At 37.9% G+C, this 26201-nt stretch overlaps 2 protein-coding genes and 1 non-coding gene across 4 annotated transcripts; all 3 read right to left on the reverse strand.

The window, feature by feature from the left end:
* Positions 1–4332: 4332 nt before the first annotated feature.
* Positions 4333–7264, reverse strand: LOC141847510 (pentatricopeptide repeat-containing protein At1g53600, mitochondrial-like). The gene has a single exon (XM_074735569.1). It carries the CDS (start codon positions 7262–7264, stop codon positions 5222–5224), a length of 2043 nt encoding a protein of 680 aa, XP_074591670.1. The 3' UTR covers positions 4333–5221.
* A 3165-nt stretch (positions 7265–10429) lies between these two features.
* On the reverse strand, positions 10430–10526 carry LOC141848147 (small nucleolar RNA Z122). The gene has a single exon (XR_012603485.1). It is a non-coding gene; the product is annotated as a small nucleolar RNA Z122 (small nucleolar RNA).
* A 5037-nt stretch (positions 10527–15563) lies between these two features.
* LOC141846917 (BTB/POZ domain-containing protein At1g04390) lies at positions 15564–25151 on the reverse strand. 2 transcript variants are annotated; one of them, XM_074734944.1, is made up of 8 exons: positions 25027–25151; positions 21822–21948; positions 19189–19705; positions 18974–19104; positions 18449–18882; positions 17178–18329; positions 16751–16903; positions 15564–16189 (listed from the first exon to the last, which is right to left on the reverse strand). In XM_074734944.1, exons 1-8 carry the CDS (start codon positions 25128–25130, stop codon positions 15754–15756), a joined length of 3054 nt encoding a protein of 1017 aa, XP_074591045.1. In that variant the 5' UTR covers positions 25131–25151; the 3' UTR covers positions 15564–15753. The 2 variants fall into 2 exon arrangements, with proteins under 2 accessions (XP_074591045.1, XP_074591044.1); XM_074734943.1 differs by having other exon boundaries at positions 21822–22005.
* Positions 25152–26201: the final 1050 nt, after the last annotated feature.

Consider the following 26201-nt stretch of genomic DNA (forward strand, 5'->3'; position numbering starts at 1 on the left):
TTGGAGTGGTTGAGCCAGGGCACCCTTGGCCTCCATCCTCACCTTCTGTTTGTTCTTGCAGTATTGTGGAGCTCACTAGGACTGTAAGGCTCGTCGTCTTCCTCTCTTCTTCTTGCACAATCAACTTCCTCGCCAGGTGGCCAGTGACACGTTCGAAAGACAATCTCAACAGGAACATATTTTGACACTGTCTGTGAGAATCTTCTTACTCCTGGATTGAGACATGCCCATGGACGACCCCATCAAGCCAGCTCTCCTTACCATGACGCAGAAAGAATTCAACCACTTAGTGGCCGCTACTGTCCAAGCGGCTTCGCAGAATCAACCTGTTGCCCTGGCACCGCCATCCAGAATACCGACTCTGTCCACTGAGGTACCGCAAATACCTACTCAAAGACATCAACCATAGGTAGAGATGCCGCGAGTTCCTGTTGCGTTCATGCCCCGAACGAACGACCACGGCCTATACATGGAGTCTGCAGCAAGTAGGACCCCTCCCAGAGATCCGGCCAGGGGCAAGGGACCTTGCTAGACGAAGTTAATGAGCTCGAAAGCTCACCTTTCATCCGGTGTATACTGGAAGAGGAGTTGTCTCGCCACTTCCGGAATCCACAGCTCACCAACTACACCAGAGCTACTGATCCAGAGGATCATATAGGAAGATTTGAGAACGTCATCTTGTTGCATCAATACACAGACGATATTAAGTGTCGTGTTTTCATAACCACGCTAGCTAGATCGACTTAGCGCTGGTTCAACCGACTCCTTCCCGCCTCCATCCGCACCTTTGTCGACTTCAAGGCCTCCTTCCTATGATACTTCGCCACCAGCAAAACTTATCGCAAGACATCAAAGGACCTCTTCTCCCTCAAGCAGAAATCACAGGAACTCTGGAAGGAGTATGTACATCGCTTCAACCAAATAGCTCAAGAGGTACCCTCAGCCTCCTCCGAGGCCCTGATGAGTGCTTTCTCACAGGGATTACTAGAAGAAGACTTCTTCAGGTCTCTGATCAAGAAGCCACCCGAGAACTTCGATGAATTGTTAAGTCGAGCGATTAAATATGTGAATGTGGAAGAAGCTCAATCTGCTCGACGGAAGGATATAGACTCCAATCAGCATGCTTTGCTCGGGCACAGCACTCCAGCGGTCAACGGAACCGACCAAAGGCCACTGCCTCAGCCCCTGAGAGGACCGGACTCGGGACCTCATCCGACGCCTTCCAAAACCATCCATAGAGCCATCCAGGCCGTTGATACTAGGCCCGTCCGGCTTTCAGGGCTCAACCGTTGGCTCCCTCGTTTTTGCGCCTATTATCAGTCGAGGGGTCATGCTACGCACGAATGCCATCAGTATGCTTGTGAGCTTCGCCAAGCTGCCAAGCAACGCTCCCGAAGACAATCCTCTCCCCCAAGGCCCCGAAAATCTCCAACTGGCCGACTTCCTCGGGACCTACGGCCGCATTCGTCAAGTCTAGTTCATAAGCGAGATCGATCTCCTAGGCGGTCCATTCCCTCCACATGACCAGCAACCTCCCGAGACCTCCTCGGGACCGACCACGGAGTTGTTCAAGACAGCAATCGCGAGAATACCCCCCGAGGTGACATTCACATTATCACGGGGGGATCCACAGAGGGAGATTCTAATCAGGCCAGGAAGGCTTATGGCAGGCAACTCGAGGCCTACGGAGTCAGCACAGGATAGAGGTCAGAGGAGGGCCCTCAGATCGGCTTCGGGCCCCAGGATCTGAGAGGAATAGAAACCACCCACGACGATGCTCTCGTCGTCGGGGTCACCATCGCCAATTTCAATGTGGCTCGCGTCTTCGTGGACACTGGTAGCTCGGTCAATATTATCTTCAAAAAAGTCTTTGACCAAATGCAAATAGATGAGGGGGAGTTGCAACCCATGGCCACCTATCTGTTCGGGTTCACAGGTCATAAGGTACGACCCTTAGGATCTGCCTCGCTATATCCTTGGGAGAGGAACCTCTAAGAAGGACTCGGCGCACTCTCTTCACAATAATGGATGCCCCTTTTGCTTACAATGTCATCTTGGGGAGACCAACCCTGAGTGTCTTTCAAGCCGTAGTCTCCACTTACCATCAAAAGATAAAGTTTCCGATCGGGGATCAAGTCGGCGAAGCTCGAGGAGATCAACTGACCTCTAGGAGGTGTTATGTAGACATGGTTCGAACCGATGCCAAGAAGCATCGCAAGACTCAGGGATATTCTCCTTAATCACGATATGATATCTCTCTTATAAGTCTATATAACTCCCGCACCTCGCAGATACAGGTATGCATCATCATCACGTATTCTTAAGTAACCTCCCCTACTTTCTCCCTTTTCCTTCTCTAGATCGGGAACTGACTTAAACGTCGGAGTGATTGAGCCAGGACACCCCTGGCCTCTGTCCTCACCTTCTCTTTGTTCTTGCAGTGTTGTGGAGCTCACTAGGACCGTGAGGCCCATCATCTTCCTCTCTTCTTCCTGCGCAATCAACTTCCTCGCTAGGTGGTTGGTGACACGTTCAAAAGGCGATCTCAATAGGAACAAACTACTATCCATCTCCACCTCTAATCAATTGGTAGATATGTTCACTAAGCCTCTCCCTGCTTGTGTATGCTCATTCTAATTCCGAACTCAATTTGCTCAAACAAAATCTCTATCTAGAGGGGTATAACGAAGACTAGGTCAAAAGAGAGAGAGAAAAATGGAAGCTTTATTGACTAGTTTCTATCATGTTCAACATATCTCTTCATACATGTGAGAAAGAAATTAGTGGTCACTGACACAAAGAGGAGATTGGGAAACTAAATATTGGGAAAAATAAGTATTTCAGATCTCTTATTCCTTTTTGACCATTTTATTCTCTTTTTTTTTTTTTACTAATACTAGAGTACTAGTGCTATCTCTTTATTTGTTCATCATTATTTCCTCTCCCTCTTTGAATAGGCTCATTTTCTTAATCAGCATTCCTTTTTGCACTATTCAATCTCTCTTCTTTTTGTCTTCAAAATATTGCCCTTTTTTTACTTTTTTTTCTCCCATTCTCATATGATGTGAGCCTGAAATGGGCACATGAGATAATAGGAAGTAAGCAAAGGTAATTTAGCCTACATCCTTGACTCAGTATCTTGGCAGTGACTAGGCGATGTGTTTACAATGATAGCGAGATCAGTGAGTGAGCTCACCTGACTCTGCTGGGTTAGAAGGAGATTACAAATTGATTGTGCTAGGCTTATTGTGGATTTGTTGAGGTTGGATGAGAGCTCTACAAGTTTTGCAAGCTCTTAGGCTAAAAGTGAGATAGGTACATCAATGTGGGAATTGAGAGGATGGAGGAAAGCGAGAAACTCAGCTTAAGTATAGTGAAATGATGTTAGACCACAGTAACACAGTTTTGAAGCAAGGATATCACATCTATTCGCATTTTGTTATTTCATAGCTAAAAAGTCAAAACTATCTTTTCTATTGTTTGATTATTAAGTTCCTCACAACTTCAAATATATATATTTACAAGTATGTAATTAAAATCGCAATGATTGATAATAAAATGCGAGCAAATTTCATGATACGGCAGCATGTGGCTAACAATTATTGTCCTTGCCACTGTATGTGAGCAGTTTCCTACGTATGTGGCTAAATAATTTCAGTTGGATTAGGCTGCCCTTGACATCTGAACAAATCCAAAAAAAATCTGTTTGTTAAACATAAACTCAGGGGGGACATGGAACAAAGTGAGTCATACTAGGATGCAGAACCTGAAGTACAATTCAGGAGCATTATCAACAGAAGAGAGCAACTTCACTCCAGGAAACAGCATAATATCAAAAGAAGAGAGAACACCTTCAGTGCATCAATACAGAAGATAGAGCATCTTCACTTCAATTCTGGCAGTCCACCCAAACGTCATTTTAAAGTAATGCATATTCAGAGTGAAGTAATCCTGTTTATCATCTTGCAAATTTTTGGGAATTCCTATAAACACCATTTTTCGTGAGGATATGCAGAACCTGAAGTACAATTCAGAAGCATTATCAACAGAAGATGGCAACCTCACTCCAGGAAACAGCACAATATCAAAGGAAGAGAGAACACCTTCAGTGCATCAATACAGAAGATAGAGCATCTTCACTTCAATTCTGGCAGTCCACCCAAACGTCATTTTAAAGTAATGCATATTCAGAGTGAAGTAATCCTGTTTATCATCTTGCAAATTTTTGGGAATTCCTATAAACACCATTTTTCGTGAGGATATGCAGAACCTGAAGTACAATTCAGGAGCATTATCAACAGAAGAGGGCAACCTCACTCCAGGAAACAGCACAATATCAAAGGAAGAGAGAACACCTTCAGTGCATCAATACAGAAGATAGAGCATCTTCACTTCAATTCTGGCAGTCCACCCAAACGTCATTTTAAAGTAATGCATATTCAGAGTGAAGTAATCCTGTTTATCATCTTGCAAATTTTTGGGAATTCCTATAAACACCATTTTTCGTGAGGATATGCAGAACCTGAAGTACAATTCAGGAGCATTATCAACAGAAGAGAGCAACTTCACTCCAGGAAACAGCACAATATCAAAGGAAGAGAGAACACCTTCAGTGCATCAATACAGAAGATAGAGCATCTTCACTTCAATTCTAGCAGTCCACCCAAACGTCATTTTAAAGTAATGCATATTCAGAGTGAACTAATCCTGTTTATCATCTTGCAAATTTTTGGGAATTCCTATAAACACCATTTTTCGTGAGGATATGCAGAACCTGAAGTACAATTCAGGAGCATTATCAACAGAAGAGAGCAACTTCACTCCAGGAAACAGCACAATATCAAAGGAAGAGAGAACACCTTCAGTGCATCAATACAGAAGATAGAGCATTTTCACTTCAATTCTGGCAGTCCACCCAAACGTCATTTTAAAGTAATGCATATTCAGAGTGAAGTAATCCTGTTTATTATCTTGCAAATTTTTGGGAATTCCTATAAACATCATTTTTCGTGAGGATAATAATTTACCAATCATATGACTCTTGTTGCTTCTTTAGCTCAACAAGTTTGCCGATTTGAGGTCTGGTATTTCCTGCCAGAATGCTGAGTAATTTAGGGTAATTGGGAACCAAAGACATTTTTAAGGGGGAAAAATGCCATTCCAAAGAAAAGATGACACATTCTCACAATTGTGAATCATGAATGATTTACATCTGTACTTGCTACATGTGTAGCTGTCTTAAAGCATTGTCAAAAATAACCCAGCTACATCCTGGAGTCTTCCGCACACCATTGGACATCTGTGTCATCCTCATTCTTTCTTCAGACTTCTTGTGCACTGCCAAACCATACATATTTGACAGAACTGAATAAGCTGCTGAATTGTTTGGTTCTAATTCCAAAAGTCGCTGGGCTGCTAGCTCTGCAAATTCTAGATGAGAGTGAATACTACTGGCATTAAGCAGTGCTCCCCAAATTGCAGAGTGAGGAGACAATGGCATTGAGTTGATCAAGTCAACTGCTTCTCTGAGTAACCCTGAGCGTCCTAATAGATCAACCATGCAAGTGTAATGATCAAGTCCTGGTTCCATACCATATAAAGTTGTCATGGATTTGAAGTGCTTGTAACCTTCATCAACCAAACCTGCATGAGCACAAGCTGAAAGAATCCCCAAGAAGGTAACCTGATTAGGTTTGCAGCCATATCTCTGCATGTCTTTGAACAATTCAAGTGCTTCTTTAACTAAACCATGTTGAGAAAATGCTGTCACCATGGCATTTAGAGTAACTACGTTTGGCTCACCAATCGACAAGAAAATATGATAGGCATCACTCACACTCCCACATTTTGCATACATTGAGACCAAGGAACTTTGAACAGCCACATCTGACTCTAGATTTGTTTTGATTGTGCATGCATGAATGTGCATTCCCACGTCAAGAATTACCAGGTTAGCTGAAGCACTAAGTACACAGCTCAATGCTTGAGCACTGGGCCTAAACCCTTCATCAACCATGCAATTGAACCATCGTATTGCATTTTCATGTTTCCCATTTGCCACAAATGCTGAGATGATAGCAGTCCAAGCAATTTCATCTTTTTCAGGCATCTCTTGAAACAGGCGAACAGACTCAGAAATCCACCCTCTATTGGAAAATCCCATTATCATTGAAGTCCAAGAAATAATATCCTTTTCAGGCATTGCCTCGAACAATTCATTTGCAGCTTCCAATGTATTATCCTGGATGTATCCAGCAATCAACGAATTCCATGATACCAAATCTTTTATGCTCATACAATTGAATGATCTCCTGGCAGCATCCATCCAACGAGCTCTTGCGTACATGACAATAATTGAATTACCCAGGAAGGCATCATTTTGGAGTCCCAGAGCCAAGATGAGAGCATGAAATTGAATCCCTTCTCTTATCCTGTCCAGTTCAGAGCAAGCATCAACCATGACAGTTAGTGTCATGGAATTGAAGCTCACACATTCTCTTCGCATCTGCAGAAATAGTCTAAAACCATCTTCCCACATTCCATTTCTTATGCACCCTTGAATCATAGCAGTCCAAGAAACTACATTCTTCTCCGGCATTGCGTCGAAAAGCTCTCTGGCGTCGCAGACCCTCCCACATTTACAATACCCATCGACCATCGAGCTCCAAGAAAACACATCCCTCACCTCCATCGCCTCGAACACTTGCACGGCCAAATCGAGCTTCCCGACCCGCACGTACCCGCAGATCAAAGCGTTCGTAGCGACTGGGTCGCGCCACCTCCGCGGCATCGCCTGGTAGACTTCCTCGGCCTCCTTCATCATCCCGTTCTTGGCGAATCCCGAGATCATGGCGCCGTAGGAGACCGCGTTCCGGGCGGGCATCCGAGCGAACAACTCGGAAGCCTCGGCAAATCTGCAGGCGCGCACATAGGCAGTCATCATCGCGTTCCAGGAGGCGGTGTTTCTGGTGGGCATTTCGTCGAACACTCTCCGCGCGGCGCAGATCTGGCCGTTGTCGGCGTACGCGGTGAGGAGCGCCGTCCAGGAGACGACGTCGCGGAAGGGCATGCGGTCGAAAGTCGACTTGGCAGCGAGGATATCGCCATGGCGGCCGCTGCGGGTGATTTGAGCGTTACAGGAGAGCAGTAGACGGCGGGAGGAGGGCTCCAGAGGAGTTCCGAAGGTGGAGAGCGGCGTCGATGGTGTGGCGAAGCTGAAGGGCAAGCGGCGGCAGGTCTGCGCGGTGTTTCTGACAAGCAGCATAAGTCGCCACTACAACCTGTTCATGTATAACATTTATTTAGAGGAAACTCTGCCTATTTTTCGTTCGTGGAAAAAATATATTTATTATTATTATTTGATTTTTTTAAAAAAAATAGTTGGGGCTGAACAATGTTAATTTCAAACATTTATTTTTAAATAAAATGAAAAATATATATTTTTTTGGCTCATTAGTTTGGGTTTTTTTATTTGGTTTTATTAAGTTAATCCTTGTCCCTATTGGTTCATTAGGGTGGGCCGTGCTATAGCTGAGCCTAGGCCCAGACCAACATGCCTCCCTCGATTGGAACCATACGTTCCTGGCACAGGCTTGGTCGAATACTCAGGCCCGCCGCCGCCCATTAGCTTGCCTTTAAAATGATGTAGGTGGTTATCATTTCTCGTAGAATTTACTATCCCAATAGTTTCATACGATCAGTCTCATAATTATTTATAAGGAGATAAATCAAGAAATTATAATTGACCACGACGGAAGAATCCCATAATTATTTATAAGGAGGTAAATCAAAAAATTATAATTGACCACGACGGAAAAAGATATTATTTTAGTTTTACCGAAATTTGAATCTTTATCCTCTTCTATAATTTTGCTCCATCATAATCAACTCAGAAGAAGGTGGTTATCATGTTTGCATTATTTGTAGCTATAGTGGATGCAATATATAAGAAGTCTAGATAGATTTATTTTAAGGTATCTTACTGCACGCACGGGCAGATTTTAGAATTTTTTATTTTACCTACTTAATTTTTATAATACTTAAATTATTTAATATATTTTCAAATACCTCTCTCATCATTTCACATGCCTAACTTTCATTAATACCTGAAACACATCATATATTTTTGAAATACTTCAAATTAAAATTAATATATTTCTTACAAAAATTTTAATATATTTTTTACTTTTGAAATCTGAATTTAATAATATAAATTTAAAATAACAAATTATTTTAAATCATTTCAAATCAAAATTAATATATTTTTAATTTTTTTTTAAAAATATCTTTACTTTCATATATGAATTTGAAAAATATAAATTAAAAATAATAAATTTTTAAATAGAGATAAAAGTATCGACTAACGAATCCAAATAGAAAAAGATATTTCAGACATACGTAATTTGAATAATATAAAAGTTAAATCGAGATCATTTAATTTTCACAAATGATCATAAAATCGACCATGTAAACTCGTTAAAGTAATAAATTCTATCTTTTATAGAAGAAAAGAGAGTTAACCCGAGGCAATCATAAAACCCCCCACAGTTTAGTAAAATGACGTTCGTTTATTTCTTTTTGATGGTAAAAAAAAGTATGAAATAAAAGGTCCCCCGTTTGTTCTATTTGGTAGATTTCTTTTCCCAAAAATATTTAATTTACTAACGTGAAGTTAATTACTCTGTCGTTTGCTTTTGATAGAATTGTAATGACTTGTTTTACGTCTTCCATTAAATTGTTATGTTACTTTCCTCTGGTAATTTCAATCCTCATCATCTCATACCATTCTGTTGTTTTGTATAACTGTAATTGCTGATTGCTGTCACATTTCTGTTATGGATCTCTACCTCATCAGTCAATCTTGGATTAAAACTATAGAAGAAGGCAATCATCTGGGATTATGGTATGAATTTACAACATCAAGAACATGATTTCAGTTGATGTCTTATTTCTATATGCTAATACTATAGGTTTCCATGGTCACTGCAGGATTTATTGACCGATATTGGACAATATTTTAATTATATTTATGAAAAAAATGAATTTCTCTAATTTTCTTTTTGCTTTCATTTTTTTTTTCTTTTGGCCATAGAAGTTTTACTAAACCCTTAGAGGTGAATAAACTTTAACCACCCATGAAAACCACAAAATGGAGAAAAAGCTTGAGAAGATCCAACCTCTGGATGACTACTAAAAGAGATAAAGGGTTATCTTTCAAGTTGTCTAGGAAAGTGATTAACCCTTGTAATTTCAAGCACTATGCTTTTTTTTATAATTGACATCAGATTTTCAATCTCTCATACCAACTAATCTTAGGATGATCAATTCAATCTCACTTCAATAAAAAAAATAAAATCCATCACCCCACCAACCAAATCCCATATAGTCGACTAACAACCATCTATGAAGAGGTAAATCAAAAAATTACAATTTTCCACTAGAAATCAATCCAATCTCACAAAAGCATATATCTGTGAGAGAGAGACATTACATCATTCATACTTCCTAAAACCATTTTAAGATGCTTAGATATCTCTAATGGTAGCATAGGTTGGCATGACTTAAAAATGGATGTCGTTACTTGTCTTGAAATGTCATGAACATCAGCAAGTTAAATTATTGGGAGCATCTTCCCTTCAACCATATCTTTTTTTTTGTTGTTGGAATTGTGATTCTTATCTCATTTCACGATGAAGATTGATTGAAGAGTACTTATGACTAGTTGCAGGCTATGAAGTAATTCAGGTATTCAGCTCAGCTTAGGTGTTGTTTTTTTTGCATACACAACGTGACTTAACAAGTTTATTGAGATTTAGTACAACTGCCTATATAAACTAAATTGACATCCTCAGAGGCGTCACTATCCACGAAAATTATACATTTCGATGTAAGAACTGCAATTTGAAATCATATATACGAGATCCACATTAATGTTATAAATTATAGATTGAACGAGAATTACAATAACTCATATCATAATATTTTAGTTGCAAATCATCACCAAAATCAAATATCTCGAATGACAAAACACAAGATTTTGATAATGAGAAATAGGCTCGGGAGATCATAAAAGGCAAAATGACATTAAAAGAGATATCAAAAGTGGGAGAAAAAAACGAATAAGCAATCTTATGAGATTACGGTAAATGAAATGCTAAAAAAACATGAGATTTAGAAGAAACATCGAGTTACAACATGAAAAGCTTAGAGATTGCAAAGACGAAGACGGACAAGGAAAAAAAGACAAAAAAAAACCTGATCCGAGAGCTGGTAAAAAGCAGGAGACGAGATATGATAAAGATAAACTTATGATAGAAATATGATAAAGTAGGAGAGATTTAGGAGGCGAGAAACTCAAAGGGCCAGCAAATTGCAGATTGTTTTTCCATTCTCATAATTTCTACATTTTTTATGGATAAATAGATTTGCATTTGGGATCAGACTGACGTGCAAATGATTCAGCACGGATAATCTGCTACTCCTGAGAACAGCAGTCTGGCAAACCGTATATCGCATCATCTCCCAGATCAGTAAAAAGAAAGAAAATAAATCCAACCAAAATTCAAATCTCAAAGCCGATAAACGCCGAAGAATGGTTTAGGAAAAGATTCGGAACCTTGGTTAGGGTTCGCAATTGACGCCAGAGGCAGCAGACAGAGGCTCCCAGATCGCCGGGATCGACTGCGCAGTAGACGTGACGGCGAAAGCCCATCGTCGGGCGGTCCACGCTCTGGGAACTGGCGGCGCCAGCAAGAGCCGAAAGCAACCCTAGAGATGAAGAATCTGGTGAAAGGAGGTCTCTCGACGCGACTTTATATAGCGGGTTCTCCTATTGGGCTGGACCATTCAAGTTGGGCCTAATCCATTTCGATACCTTACAAAAAGAAAAAGGGTATGTAATTTTGTTGTAATTACATTAATCCATTTCTATTTAATATACCAGTCATAATTTGTCATGATATTTCTCAATCTGTAAAATATTTTTAATTTAATGAATCAAAAAATATCGGTAACATAATCAAGACTTGTGTAGGGTATTTATTTACAGACTTAGAAAAAAATTTATAATAAAATTTTAAGAAAAATTATATGAAGAATTTTTAAAAAATGTGTTAGTGTCGTATATTAAATTAATTACGGATATATATATATATATATATAGTGAATTAATCAAATGGTTCCTCATAAAAATAAAGTTATATCAAAGATTAATTCTATGCCCCTATCTTTTTATATTAATCATTAACGAACTCACTAAACATATTTAAGATACAGTGCAGATGATATTATTTTGATAGATGAAACACATGGAATAAATACTATATTTGAATCTAAGCGAAAAACGCTAAAAGTGAAATGTTTTAACTTAGTAGAGTAAAGACAAAATATATAAAATTTAAGTTTAGTAATATTAGACATAACAAGATAATTATTAAAATAGGAGATCCGAGAGTTTTAAGTATTTAAAATTATTTTTTAAAAAAAATAGAAGGATTGAGACAGCTGTCTTACATAAAATACAAGCAAAATGGTTAAAATAGAGGAAAGCATTAGATGTTTTATATAATCGTAAAGTACTTCTAAAACTTTTTTAAATAATTTATAAAACGACAATTAGACCTTCTTTGTTATTGTTGGATATTGGGGCTTTAAAGGATCAATATGATTTTGTGAAAAATTAAGGTGTCATTAATCGATGAAAGTCATAATTGACTTCAAAATCGGAATCTACGTGTCGCGTAGATAGATCTAGACTATTAATTTGCTCAAACCCGATTAAGAGTGAATGAGAAATTAATTGTTCAAAATCAGCCCAGAATAACATTAATTGTTAATTAATGTTATATAAGGAAATGCATGGGGAATAGTCCCACATCGGAGAATTTCAATGAGTTTCCTTTCCTTATTAATGTTGTTGTGTTAATGGAGTTAACACAAAAAACTCATGTGCTCTCTTCTCACGGGCGAATAGGTGCTCGCACCTGTGAGCCCTTGGCCCGCCATGCGCGCAATGGGCGCTTTGTTGGCGCACTTTACATGTGCGCAATGGGACCTTTATTGGCGCATTAAAAAGTTTAAATTTATGCTCCAGCGGACATAGCCGTCCCTACGTGGCACTCGGGTGACGTGGCAGTGCCTATGTGGCATGACTGGACTATTGACTGGGCAAACAGATGGCAACCGTTGATCAAAGAGGTGTAATGGATCGCATGGGATGCGATCTAGAGCGTTGGATCGTGAAGAGTCACGATATGACCGCTTGGGATGAGACTTGATCTAAAGCGTCAGATCAAATGGATCATTGGATTCAGATCCAACGACTGATGACTAGAAGGGAGATCTGAGAGTCACAACCCTTCAGATCTGATAGATGAGATTAAGAGGGCTATGTGAAGGGTTACAACCCTCCAGATCAGACGGCCCAAATCGATCCTGCCCAAGGGTCACATTGACTCACCCAAAGGATATTCAACCTCTTCACTTAGTATAAATAGATCCCTCCAAATGCTGAAAATTTCATTGAATTCATCGATACTTCTCATTCTTTGAGCATTCATATCATCTTGTGCATTCATAGTCTAAAAAGCCTACGAAAAGGTTCGTTGGTCTCGGAATTTGAAGTGCTACTATTCCGAAACGTCGTCGTTGTATCTTGGGAACGAATTGTTGCTATCCGTAAACACCTGTAGCGGAGCAATATCGTTTACGGAGATAGTGTTAATCAGAATTTGAAGTGCTACTATTCCGAGACGTCGTCGTTGTATCTTGGAAACGAATTGCTGCTATCTGTAAGCACTTGTAGTAGAGAAATATCGTTTACGGAGATAGTATTGAACACTAGCCTCGACGATCCATATCAGTTTGCATACTCCCGAAGCTACCGGAACCAATAGTTATATGGAGTTGAATGTTGAACTATGACTTGAGCACCTGAGGAAAAAATAAGAGTTGTGAAGATGAAGATATTAAGGTGGATGTGTAGACATACAAGGATGGAATGGATATGATAAAAAATAAAAATATTAGAGAAAAAGTGGAGAGATGCACATGTTGAAGGAAAACTCTGAGAGCAAGGGTAGATTTACTATAGGATTGGGAGCCATGCACCCCCCCCCCCCCCCCCCAAGGTGGAGGAAGAGTTTGAGCTGTCAATCGACGCATCTTGTGCATTCAGAATCCAAAAAGCCTATAAGAAGGTTCGCTGGTCTCGAAATTTAAAGTGCTACTATTCCGAGACGTCGTCGTTATATCTTAGGAACGAATTGTTGCTATCCGTAAGTACCTGTAGCAGAGCAATATCGTTTACGGAGATAGTGTTGATCAGAATTTGAAGTGCTACTATTCTGAGACGTCGTCGTTGTATCTTGGGAACGAATTGCTGCTATCCGTAAGCACCTGTAGTGGAGCAATATCGTTTACGGAGATAGTATTGAACACTAGCCTCGACGATCCATATCAGTTTGCATACTCCCGAAGCTACCGGAACCAATAGTTATATGGAGTTGAATGTTGAACTATGACTTGAGCACCTGAGGAAAAAATAAGAGTTGTGAAGATGAAGATATTAAGGTGGATGTGTAGACATACAAGGATGGAATGGATATGATAAAAAATAAAAATATTAGAGAAAAAGTCGAGAGATGCACATGTTGAAGGAAAACTCCGAGAGCAAGGGTAGATTTACTATAGGATTGGGAGCCATGCACCCCCCCCCCCCCCCCCCAAGGTGGAGGAAGAGTTTGAGCTGTCAATCGACGCATCTTGTGCATTCAGAATCCAAAAAGCCTATAAGAAGGTTCGCTGGTCTCGAAATTTAAAGTGCTACTATTCCGAGACGTCGTCGTTATATCTTAGGAACGAATTGCTGCTATCCGTAAGCACCTGTAGCAGAGCAATATCGTTTACGGAGATAGTGTTGATCAGAATTTGAAGTGCTACTATTCTGAGACGTCGTCGTTGTATCTTGGGAACGAATTGCTGCTATCCGTAAGCACCTGTAGTGGAGCAATATCGTTTACGGAGATAGTATTGAACACTAGCCTCGACGATCCATATCAGTTTGCATACTCCCGAAGCTACCAGAACCAACAGTTATATGGAGTTAAATGTTGAACTATGACTTGAGCACATGAGGAAAAGATAAGAGTTGCGAAGATGAAGATATTAAGGTGGATGGTGCAGACATACAATGATGGAATGGATATGATAAAAAATAAAAATATTAGAGAGAAAATCGAGGGATGCACATGTTGAAGGAAAACTCCGAGAGCAAGGGTAGATTTACTATAGGATTGGAAGGCATGCACCCCCCCCCCCCCCCCTAAGGCGGAGGAAGAGTTTGAGCTGTCAATCGCCGATCAACCGATCATGCTAACACAGCGAGAGACGCATCAACCTGTCCCCTCCCTCCAAACCTAAAATCCTAGATCCGCCTCTGTCCGAGAGACTCGTTTAAGCTGACGCAAATATATACTTAGACAACCAATAAATATTTCGATTAAACAATGTGAAACTATGATAAACGTACACATCAAACGAGAAATAAAAAAATAAAAAAAAATAAGGTTAACAATAATAAAATATTATAAAATTTATTTAAATATAAATGATGATATAATAAAGGATAGAGCCAACAATATAAAAGGATCTATATCACCGACCATACCTAGTGGATAAGGCTTGATTGTTGTTATTGTTGATGAATCAAAAATAAAAGTTGATTACTATATGAATCAAAACAACGGTTATAATTAGCCCCTCGAGTAATGATGCGCGTTAAGGTGTTTGGTAGATTAACCAAGCACCTATGGTTCGATGGTAGATTAATCAAACACCCATGATTTGATTCCTAACTACGACTGTTGGACGAGGAGTCACATGCACTTTGAAATTTATTCTAGTGGTTGGTGGAAATATTTTATGGGATCGATTCGAAAAATTAGATATCTGAATTATAAAAAAATAACTATTATAATTATCAAGATTTACATGATGGGCAAATTAGGGAAGGACTTGATTATTATAGCGGGTGAAAACTTTTATAAGATTGTTCAGATATTTGAATTATAAATAAAATAACTGTTATAATTGTCAGCATCTACACGATGGACGAAAGACCTAGATTATTTTAAAAAATAATTATTATAATTTAAGTAAAGAACAATTGATTTTATTATGATGCGCAATATATATATTAAAAAATATTTTATATTCTGAAAATAATATACTCCAATGGGCTCAAAATTATCCTTTATTTTATTCTAGTGCTATTAAGTGCTATTATAATAATTTTGATAAAAATAATTTCAATATGCTCAAACTTATTAAGTAATTTATAATAAAATTATATAAATATTGATCAAAATGATCTAAATATTATTGAATAATTTCAACTAACAATTTCTTAGTAACTCTGGCCATAGCTGATTTAACAAAAAGTTGCTATAACAAAATATCTTATTAAAAAAATAAAAATCCTATGATTTTTATCTGGAACTCTGTTAGTACAACTATATAGTTAAAAATTTTATAATTTGAAATTCATAATAATTTTGCATCAGGTAGATTTTTTTATTTGATCTTGCTGAGTGCAACACATATCATTCCAATAACAACAAAAACTTATCCAACTGCACATGAACACAAGAAACTTTGACTACTTTTGGATATGAACAAGTGATCTAGATAGCAAAAAGTTCCACGCACCATCCTTTCTGGAGAATTCAAACATCTCGGTTCCAATAAATGCTCGTTTCAAGTGTCACTTTGCTGAGAGTAACGAACATATTGCAGCCGTAGCAGATCAACAAGCTCCTCTTCAAGGTCTTCGAGTTCGCCACCTTCCCGCAACTTGGGATAGAGAGAAGCAACACCAGCAACCACAGCATCGACGATCTTATGCTGGTTGAGGCTTGCCGCAAAGCGAATAAGCTCGATTGATGGCACTCGGAGTGAACTTATGCATGGTACAAGTGCTTTAAAACTCTCTTCTTCAACTTCTTCCAAGCACCAAAATTGAGCAAGTGAACAAAGCTCTACATATGACTTCAGCTCCTCCAGCTGCAACTCTGGGTCCAAATGGTTCCAGAGACAGTCGGGATTAAGATTCGGCAGGTCTCCCGAATAAAACCAACGAACTAATTTGGTTAATGCTTTCCAGCCAACAGGAACCTTGATAATCTTAGAGTAACTGCATACATGAAAGGAGTATGACATGAATAATCACGAAAGAGGTATAAATTGATACGATAAGTTGTTAAGCATCCACATAAATTGTCCAGCAGGCGACTGCCTACATGAACCATTAGGTTCTTTGATCATACAAAAGTCAACCATAAAACCAAAGAAACATTCTGCTTAAACTTTGACAATGAGCATATAAGGGTGCAATGGCTCTACAAACAAAAAAATAATCCAGAGCAAGCAAATCAGAAACTGAACAGAAATGCAAACTTATTTTGTTATCCAAAATCGTATAGAAGAAAAAAATAATATACATAAGCAGAAGCATCTCAGTTAACATACTTCAGTAAGTCATAATTAAGCAGATAGGAATTCATAGAAAATATATTATTCTTGGGAATGCAGATAATCAACGCAGATAACACAAAGTGACTGAGGAATCTATGTAAAATGAAAATCACTCCATTCTTGAGCCATCTGTCCGAATTTTGGACCTTGACACAAGATTTCAATGTATACTTTAAATCCAAAAGAATCAATGAACTCTAAACTAGTATAATTGAGTCACCTGTCGTGCATCCCTGAGTGGAAGAGAGCCCGAAGATAATCACAAGAGATTGACAATATGATTTTGTGAGTATGCAAATGTGGAGTTGAAGATTGGCATGTACTACAATTCCAAGCGATGCCCTCCATTGGCTTTGCTTCAAGAATAATGTCTCTGTAAAACAAACGTGCATTATAATAGTTTCTTGAACTAAAAAAAATATATCCAAACTCCCACCCAACTGCACAAACCACTCACTAAATGCATTTTTCTTTGTAGTCCTTAAGCAAGTGTTTAGGGCAAAAAAACTAAATATTTTCTGTAGGATGCAAATGCAAGTTACTAAAGTTCTACTTGGCTCATCTGTTTGATCCTTTAATTTCCTTTTTATCTCTACAGAAAAGCTAGATGACAATGACAAGGGCATGTTCAATGGAAAGATGCTCACGAAAACTGATCTCCTGTTGTTTTGAGTGCTTCAGATAAATTGTAGCTGGGGAAACGAGCACCCCACTTCGGAAGCTTTCGGCTAAGCATGTCATACAGGGACTCCAAGCTACAGCATTTTGCAAGAACTTTCAGAGGTTTTGTGAGGTTATCATCCACTTGTATCAAGCCTGTATACACATATTCCAAAAGTTTTAGAAGAGAACCATTATCCACGCGATCTGAGATTTGAATCTCATGCCTCAATTTTCCATGATGATGTTTGCCTGTTTGATCTACACATTCATTATCCTCTGCGTTCTTCAGAATAGATTTGGAAAGCAAGAACGGACACCTAGCCAAAATAATAGGAGCATGGACTAGCAAAGACTGACCACTTGAAAGTTTTAAATTAGTATCCGCTAATTCATTCTCATCAATTGCTTTTGCCATTCTTTGTCCAAGCTTGCTTGGTGAGCCGTAGAAACCAGAGAAGCTCAATATGCATGCAGCATACCATTTAGTACCAGAGCCAAAACTGTGACTCAAGATGCACTGTAGGCCTCTAATCAAATCATAAGCATTACAGTTCTCACACACATGACAGGAACCAAACTCCCCTAAAGCTACTTTATGGTTCTTACACGCAATGTTGCTAGATCTTATCAGCTGAGAAAGTGCCAGAAGGCTATAAAACAATATGACTTCTTCACCTTCCAAATCTTCCACATTACTCCAACAGCATTCTCTGCCACAATAACGATTTTGCAGATGAAATGCATTGCTTGACCTGGTAATATGAAGATTACTATTTAAGCATATCTTGATGATAGAAGACAGTGAGGTTATACCATCTCTGTTGGCAATAATCAAATGATATTTTGGTAAAGTTGAATAGCATGCCAAACTTATGAGGTTAGTAATAGTATGAAGACTGTCAGAAACTAAAGAGATATCCCCAACTGCATTTAGTTTCAGTGAAGCCAATACGTATTCCAAAGAGGCATAACCAAAGGGTCTTAAAGTTTCTGAAAGATGATATCTTGCCTGAGAGGCAATGTACTTGCAGGGTGAAAATACCATCAGCACAACCGCCCTTGATACAGGTTCAAGCTCATTCATATAGGAAGACAACGACCCATATCCCTTCTGCATTAAGACTCTAGCAACTGAGCTGCCAACAAATGCTAGCAATGAATGACTGAATATTAAGCATTTCAAAAATTAACTAAAATATTTGGCAATAAGAGGTGGCACACTGATGATGAAAGGAATCCAATCTTAAAAACTTACCAAGCACAAGAAATGAGAAAATCAAGGTAGCAAAGTGCTCCACTAGTTTTCGAAATAAAGCTTTCTTCACAGTGGACAGCAAGATTCCCAAGGATGTCCCATACAAAGGGTCTTGTATCAGCACTATTATCATATATTATAGCTACTAGCTCGTCAGATGATAATGCCACTTTGGCTTGTTGAATCACTATGAAATCACCAAGAAGGACATCGAGGAGTACCCTGTCAATCTCATGTTTCCAGAAAAATGAATGATGTTTACCAGCCCAACGAGTTAATAGTGCAGCACGACATGACTCCAAGACAAGAGGCAACTGATTAGTTGGAACCTTTTTAGAACATGAAGACTTCCATCCACTCATTGAACCAATTATTCCTTGAACAAGGGGCTCTGAGTATGAGTCGGTTAGTAGATAGCATGTATCTTCAGATCTCTGTTGAGAAGATAGAAAAAACTTCAGATCCAAGAGTCTGAAAAAACAAAACGAAACGAAAAAGAAAATTAAAGATGAAACAGGAGAGTACACTTAAATACTGGCATAGCTTTAAGGCCTCAATTCTAACTCCCACAGGATGGGAATTTCCCATGTTTTCTACAAGTAAAAAAAGAAATTCCTTGATTTCAAGAATCTTCAATGCCCCATGTCCACAGAGAGCTGGAAAAAGAAAAATCAGTGCATCTGAAGCAAACGATTATCTATAAACACAAAGACATGGGAAAATTACCATGTTAGGAATACCTAGTGCAGAAAATAATTTGAGAGCACCAATAACTACTGAAGCTTCAGAGTCAGCACAGTGATGTTGAAGACTAGTCATCAGCTTAGTATTGCTCCAAACTGGATATCTAGACAGAGGCCATTTCCTAAGAATAGACTCTAGAAGACATGCCATTGCGAGGAAGTACTCAATTGGTTGGGTTCCAGCAACATAATTTTGCAGTGCAGAAACAACATTGCCGATTGAATCAGCTTTGTCCAAAGTATTCCAAACTTCCTCAAGAACTTTGCCCCTTGTATGTCCTAAACTTGTAATTATTCGGTTTAATACAGCCGCAGACGAGATTGCCAAAGAAAATTGAGAAGATGACAACAAGTGTGACATAGAAACAGTAATATCAATAATAGGATATTGGTGGATGGTATTCCCTAAGATAATGACTAATTTCTGGGTCACACCTACTGCCAAATTTAATATTCTCATGTTGTCAGATTGAAGAATTCCACCTAAAGCAACCACTGTATCCAAAATAGGATCCTGCCATTAACAACGGGTACCCAAACCATTAAATGGAATACATAGTAGAGAAAACATTTCAATTAAATAAAACTAGTGATCCTAGCCCAACAAGTGCTACATTTTACATGCCCAAATGATTTTAATTGGAAAACTAGTAAAATTTGTTAAGGTGATAAGGTGCCATAAAATATAAACAAAACCTTCAAATCTAGGGTGATGGATAACATCAAAGTTACAACGTTGCCCAAGGTTTAAAATGTGATTCCATTCCAGGGTTTTGACCTTTGAGGTATGTGTCAGGCCAATATTCAACACAGTTTAACACACTTCAAAGTTATCTAAGATACTATTTTAATACTATAATCTTCTTTATCTCTAAATATAAATTTCACGGCAATTATAAACTCAATTGGATTAAAGTTTTAGAGCATCAAATTACAAAAATTGTAGCAAGAGTAATGAAAATATCTTTCCTATTACAACGGCACGTATAAAGACAATTGCATAAAAGTTTTAGAGTAACAAATAACATAAATGTGACAAGAGTAATGAAAATATCTTCTTTATAACAATGGCAATTATAAATTCAATTGGATTAAAGTTTTAGAGCAACAAATTACATAAATGTAACAAGAGATAAAAATATATCCCTAACAATCAATTAAGTGCTGTGTATGTGAATGGGACCATTGGTTCTTGTAGCATCGTATTGAAATTAATCTAATAATTTGCCATGTTGAAATAGGCAACAAAGTGGCATTTATCCATACCAAGAAAGTATTGACATCAATCAGCAACCAAAACAACATACCAACCAATATCAGTTGTCACTAGAAACCTTAGCAAATGAAAGAGGAAGCTAGAGGTGGAAAAAGAAATTTAGGGAATGTCAACTCAAGCGAAGAGGAAAGAGGAAATTTTAAGTTGAAGATTGTCGAAAATAATGATTCAGATTTATTATTTTTTACTATTGTGGTACTACCACTTTTTTTTCCCAATATTAGTACCCTTTTTGATGCCTCCTCACCTCTCTTTTCCTAATACTGTAACTTTTTGATATCCATTCCCCTTTTTAACATTTCCACCTTTTATAATAATTAGTTTTTATCTTATTACGCTAATTTGGGTTTAAACATGGTCTAGACCTAGATTAGGCTTGTGTAGGCAAAGTGAGTAGCAAACCATCTTTTGAGGATATGAGCAAGATAAGAAATAACAAAAAAATTCTGGTCAAACATGTGAGGTGTAAGAATGATCCTGGTAGGGAGAGGAGCACAGAGTAAGTAAATGATATGATGGTTACCAAAGGGCAAAAAAAAACAACTCATGCACAACCTGGATTTTCGAAGGTGGCAGGTGCAGAGGAAGCCTTAACAAACAGGAATGAGTATTCTTCATCTTTTATTTACTCTTACTACCCCCACTATTTGTTAAGTAGCACCATCTTGACACAATAAGTTGCTTTGCATCAAACATTCTATGTCCAGTTGACCAAAACCAGCACTACATTGAGAATTTAAACCATGCTACAAGGTTTGTTTCTATTGCATGTATTAACCAGTAATCACTATCTTCCCTATCGCATGATTGCAATGACACATTGTATTTCAATTAGTTCTGCTTCCTGAATATTTACCAGAATAGTTTATAATGAGTTTACTTCTTTAACAACAAAAGTTTATAAATAAGACGGTAAAATTTGTAAACTTAACTCATTCTATAGAATGTAGTAGTCCAATTTTTGTGTCATAAGGAATTGCTATTAGGAACAAACAGAGAAAGAATAGAGTTTATTTTTTCAGTTATAGATTTTGCTGACTTGGTACCATTGTCTTATCATGTTATCAAGATTTTACAAATTTTTAATAGCTAGCTTTCTATAGAAAAAAGTTCTGATTAGATTCATTGATAACTGAAATTTTAAGCTAAATATAGCAAACAACTGAAAATGATGGTGCATCTCAAATGAATTAATCCAGAAATAGATTATTGATGGTGTGGTAACCCACGTAACAAACCATTGTGATGTCAATAAAACAAAATGGTGTAGTACCAGAAACTGTGTTAAAAATGAAAAAACCTTTTATAGCAGAAATGCTAACTACCTAACAGCTGAGATAGAAAATGTGAACACCTGTATAAGAGGATGCTGCAACAAACTCATAGATACACAATCGAGAAATGCAGCCATTGTTTTAAGAGCATGTGCCTGTGTGTCAGCATCCTTGGATTGCCATCTCAAGACTTTTCTGTCAGAAACTCTGACATGACAAAGCGAATAAAAACTCATGACATTTGAAACAGATTTCAATAGGCCACTATATCTCAGGAAGCAAGAGATAAAATAAAAACACTGTACAATTGGTATTAGTAAAAAAAGGTATAACATGCATACAATATGAGATCATATGTTCGCATATGTATTAAAAAGTCTAGCAAATTTGTTCAGCCACAGGTTTTCAAGTCTGTTTTTTATTTGCTTCCAATCCGGGATATAGAATCCGATGAAAAAATAACCAAGAAATCAAGTTTGCTCCTATACAAATAGGAATTAGTTTAACAAAGATTCATGAAAACAAATAGCAATATATTGTTGTTGAATCAGTTTTCAGGATAGCAACGTATAAATCATCAACACAAACAAAGAGGAGATCTGCCTCATATTTTGAATCATTTTAAATAGAAATACAATAAACAAATGACTAATCCCTTTGAAGCATAACTGAATTCACTAGGTTGTGGCATGCTCACAAAAAAGGCCTTATCAAAATTTCAATCTAATGCTAAGATGAAGCATTGTGCTGACATATGAAGCAGATAAATGAATGAAATCTTCTTTCTCACACATACAAACATATTCTTCACATAGAACGATGTAATGTGTTACTATGCAATGATAAGCTACCATCCGTGATCACTACAATCCTATTGAGCATTCCAATGGCAAAAAGATTCTGAATGTTTTTGTCTCTCAATTGAGCTATATGCCAAAGAGAACAAGTATTTTCTATTAAAAAAAAAGAGTTAATAGCAAGTATATTATTTTTGGAGCATGGTACTAGATTGAAGATAAACAAGTTAAAGACTCAAGATTGTCCTTGTCAGTAGATGGGGACTGTAGAGTCAAAACACAAATTAGTTTGGGATCAGATAGTCAAAGCCTTACAAGAATTATGAAAATCAGATGACTCAACCGGTCTTAGAAAGGAATCAGTCTTATAAAGCAACAAATGCCATAGTTTAAAAAAGTGATCTAACCAGAAGCATTATTTTAGTGCAAACACATGCCTACTCAATTGTATATTGATTTAATCTTAAATTGTCTAAACTAAACTAAATTAGTTAACTAGTCAGCTTGGCTTGATATTTTTAGGAATATGTTTGAAGAAAATTAATATCGTCCATTATTAATGGAGTGTCACCTATAATAAAATTGACAAAATGAGAAGGAAAGAGATTCCTTGGCAGGAAATGCTATGATGCATTGGTTCAAAACAAAATGAAGTCACACTTGGATAAAGCTAGATGAGGTCTAAAAACAAGACCTTTGAGAGTAAATCTTAACCAAGAAGGTGAGTAGCAACACAAACTACCAAATCTCTCTTCATACTATTATATGATGTGGTAGGTTAAACAATTTTTATGGTGTTAATAATTAAATTATAAAACATGGATAACATTAATGTTAAATATTTTCCAAAACCCTTGCATAGGCATCTTGTCGGGATTCAGACTGACTCAAAGCCTAGGCTCTACAAAGGGCATGTACTAGACCAACCATGGCCGAAAGTGTTGGAGAAACTAGCATAGGGAGTGTGAGCCATGGTAGCCAACTATGCCAAGCCCTATACATGTGTTTATGGTTGTCTGCAACCTAGGAATGCATTGTATTACAAGTTTTCATCTAGGGTCAGCACCATGAGCCGAATGGCACCTCGAAATCTGTTGAGAGGCTGTTGGAAACTAAAGAGCCTTTGCAAAAAGATTTTCTTCGCTAGAGAAAATTATTGAAATTTGAGGAACATGTTATATGAGCTTGCTTTCTTTTTAACCAGTATTAAGAGAGGAGTTTAGGAAGTGTTGACAGCTTTTATATAATATGTAGGTGAAGGTTTCTCTAGGCTCTTTGCACTTTTAACAAGCTAGCATTCTGGTAATCATGTTATATTGTGTTATATGTTCATGTTTTTTCTTTTGTGTTCATTGCTTTTAATTGCATTGTGTTAGAGGAGGTTATCCTTGATAGCACTGCCACACAAGGTATTTGATGTATTACTTATGCCATAAAAAAGATTCTGTTGTGTGGCTTCATGGCGCGGGTGATTTATGCATTATACGTACATCAATGTCAATTTAAGGATGACCCAAAGTAGAAGATTAGAGCGCCTTCCTCTGGGTAGATGGTATCTAGATAATGTTGATCCCAACCATGATAGTCAAAATGATGATATGGAACTTAAGATCTTACAACCCAAACAGACATAAACAATCTAGAGTTTAAGTAGGATCTGAATTAGGCTAGAATCTTGTGAATCTGCAATTTGATCCTATATTTCCTCATGGTTGCTGCATAGGACCTCAATCCCAATAGCCTTGACCAGATGGAATAACTTCACTTTCTACTAAAAGTACATAATATTCTTCAAGTCATATCATTTAAGAAAAAGTTTAAATTGAATGAGATTATATAGCTCCAAACTAGAAGGAGTCAATTTTAACTTCTTCCATTGCCATCCACATATATTATTCATCCAACCTTGATAAATGCTGCTAGTTACCCTCAAATTTTGTAGCTAGTCCATCCTCCATACTCTTGTTGATATTCACACTGCAGTACAAGCTAAAATCTTTCTCTTCCATTAAAAAATGCAAACACAAACTTCTCAAAACCATGTTTTTTAGGGAACATATGTCATTGAAAATTGTAGGAAATTTTCTAAAAGAAATAATTCTGAAGGGAAGAGACTTCTAGATGCAAAAGGTTGAAGGAATAACGAAGGACAGACAACCCTTAACATTCAGATTAAATATACTATTTCCGAAGGAATAATAAATGAGGAACTCAAGTAAGCACAAAAATAAAGTGGCCTAAAAGGCAAAAAGCTTTTTTTTTGTTTCGAAAACCAAAAAAAGAACTAATTCCTACACGATGAGAACCACCAAGCGCCAAGGTTATCCGACTTCAAAATTTATGTCTACTTGCACGGAAACGCGTGGAGACCAACGGAAGATGATTACTATCACTTGATTCACGAACACAAACAGAGACAAAGAAAACGAACATGATTGGGAAATTGCATAGCAACAAAGGATGATTAAGAAAGTAGAAGACCAAATACCTCATGCCGAGGGAGAGCGCATCGTGGAGGCGCCGGCGAACAGTAAGGAGATGATCGCTAACCTCCGGCTTCTTCCCCTTCCCACCTTTCGAAGGACCACCCATCTCAACCACCGCCCTCGCCACCGGAGGCGAAGAGAGAAAAGGGCTAACCTACAATTTACGTGACAAGTAAGAAATAAAGGTTAATTATTTAAAATTAAGATTATTTTGAATTAAAATATTTTATTTTATTTTAATTACATATATATATATATATATATATATATATATATATATATATATATATATATATATATATATATATATATATATATATATATATATATATATATATATATACAGGAATGATATCCTCGTCGATGAGTTTACGCGACTCCGTGCGCGATAGCCGACGTGGCGAGGATTTTGCACTGTCGTAACCCCACTGCGGCCGAAACGAAATCCCGAAATAAAATCCCGCCTCTCCCAAAATTGCGCGGCTGATTCTCAATTCGAGCTTCCGTTGTAGTTGAAAAGGAAGCAGAGAAGGATGCGACTGCAGTAGAGGTGAAGAACGAAAGGGTGGTCTGGTTGTGGAAAAGGCCTTGTCCTTCAGGGAGGAGAGCAACTTCTTGTCGGATCTCAAGGAATCCGAGAGGAAGGCGCTGGTGGAGCTCAGAGCCGCCGTCGAGGAGGCCATCCTCAAGAACAAGCTATTTAGAAACGAGTCAGAGCCGTCGGAGGGGGAAGGAAGAAGCTCCATGGAGAAGGGGGAAAACTGGAACTTGACAAATCTGCTGAGGCGAAGCACACCGACAAAGAAAAACCCGACCTTTCTATCCAAAACCAATTATGAAGGGACATTCTCCCTCGTGGGCAGTATTACTTCAAAAGTGGACAAAACCAATAATTATGGTCGGTTCTCTTATGCATTAGGTGTCAGACAATTTGCCATATTATGAGACTTTCTGAGACATTTCAGAAAGATATGTATTGGCTTCATTTTTTAAGTAGTTGGATTTAAGTTGTATTATCTTGAACCTTGGTTCTTATTCTTTTTGTTGGTTTCCAGGTAATACTTCCATTGTACCCAATACAAAGTTTCATACTTCTGATAAAAAGTATTATAGTAAAACATTGAAGACAAAGCAGATTCCTTTCAAATCAAGCAATAACCGTACTCTTTCTTGGCAC

The sequence above is a fragment of the Curcuma longa genome, chromosome 16 (assembly GCF_044706935.1).
Source record: "Curcuma longa cultivar G26 ecotype Majalengka, Jawa Barat chromosome 16, ITB_CL_G26_1.1, whole genome shotgun sequence".
Lineage (NCBI taxonomy): Eukaryota > Viridiplantae > Streptophyta > Magnoliopsida > Zingiberales > Zingiberaceae > Curcuma > Curcuma longa.

Coding starts and splice junctions, on each gene's coding strand:
- LOC141846917 (XM_074734943.1), bottom strand. CDS start 25,130: ATGGGTGGTCCTTCGAAAGGTGGGAAGGGGAAGAAGCCGGAGGTTAGC. Junction 22,006..25,026: donor GCGCTCTCCCTCGGCATGAG/GTATTTGGTCTT, acceptor CCTGAGATATAG/TGGCCTATTGAAATCTGTTT. Junction 16,190..16,750: donor CACTCAGGGATGCACGACAG/GTGACTCAATTA, acceptor TCATGTATGCAG/TTACTCTAAGATTATCAAGG.
- LOC141847510 (XM_074735569.1), bottom strand. CDS start 7,264: ATGCTGCTTGTCAGAAACACCGCGCAGACCTGCCGCCGCTTGCCCTTC.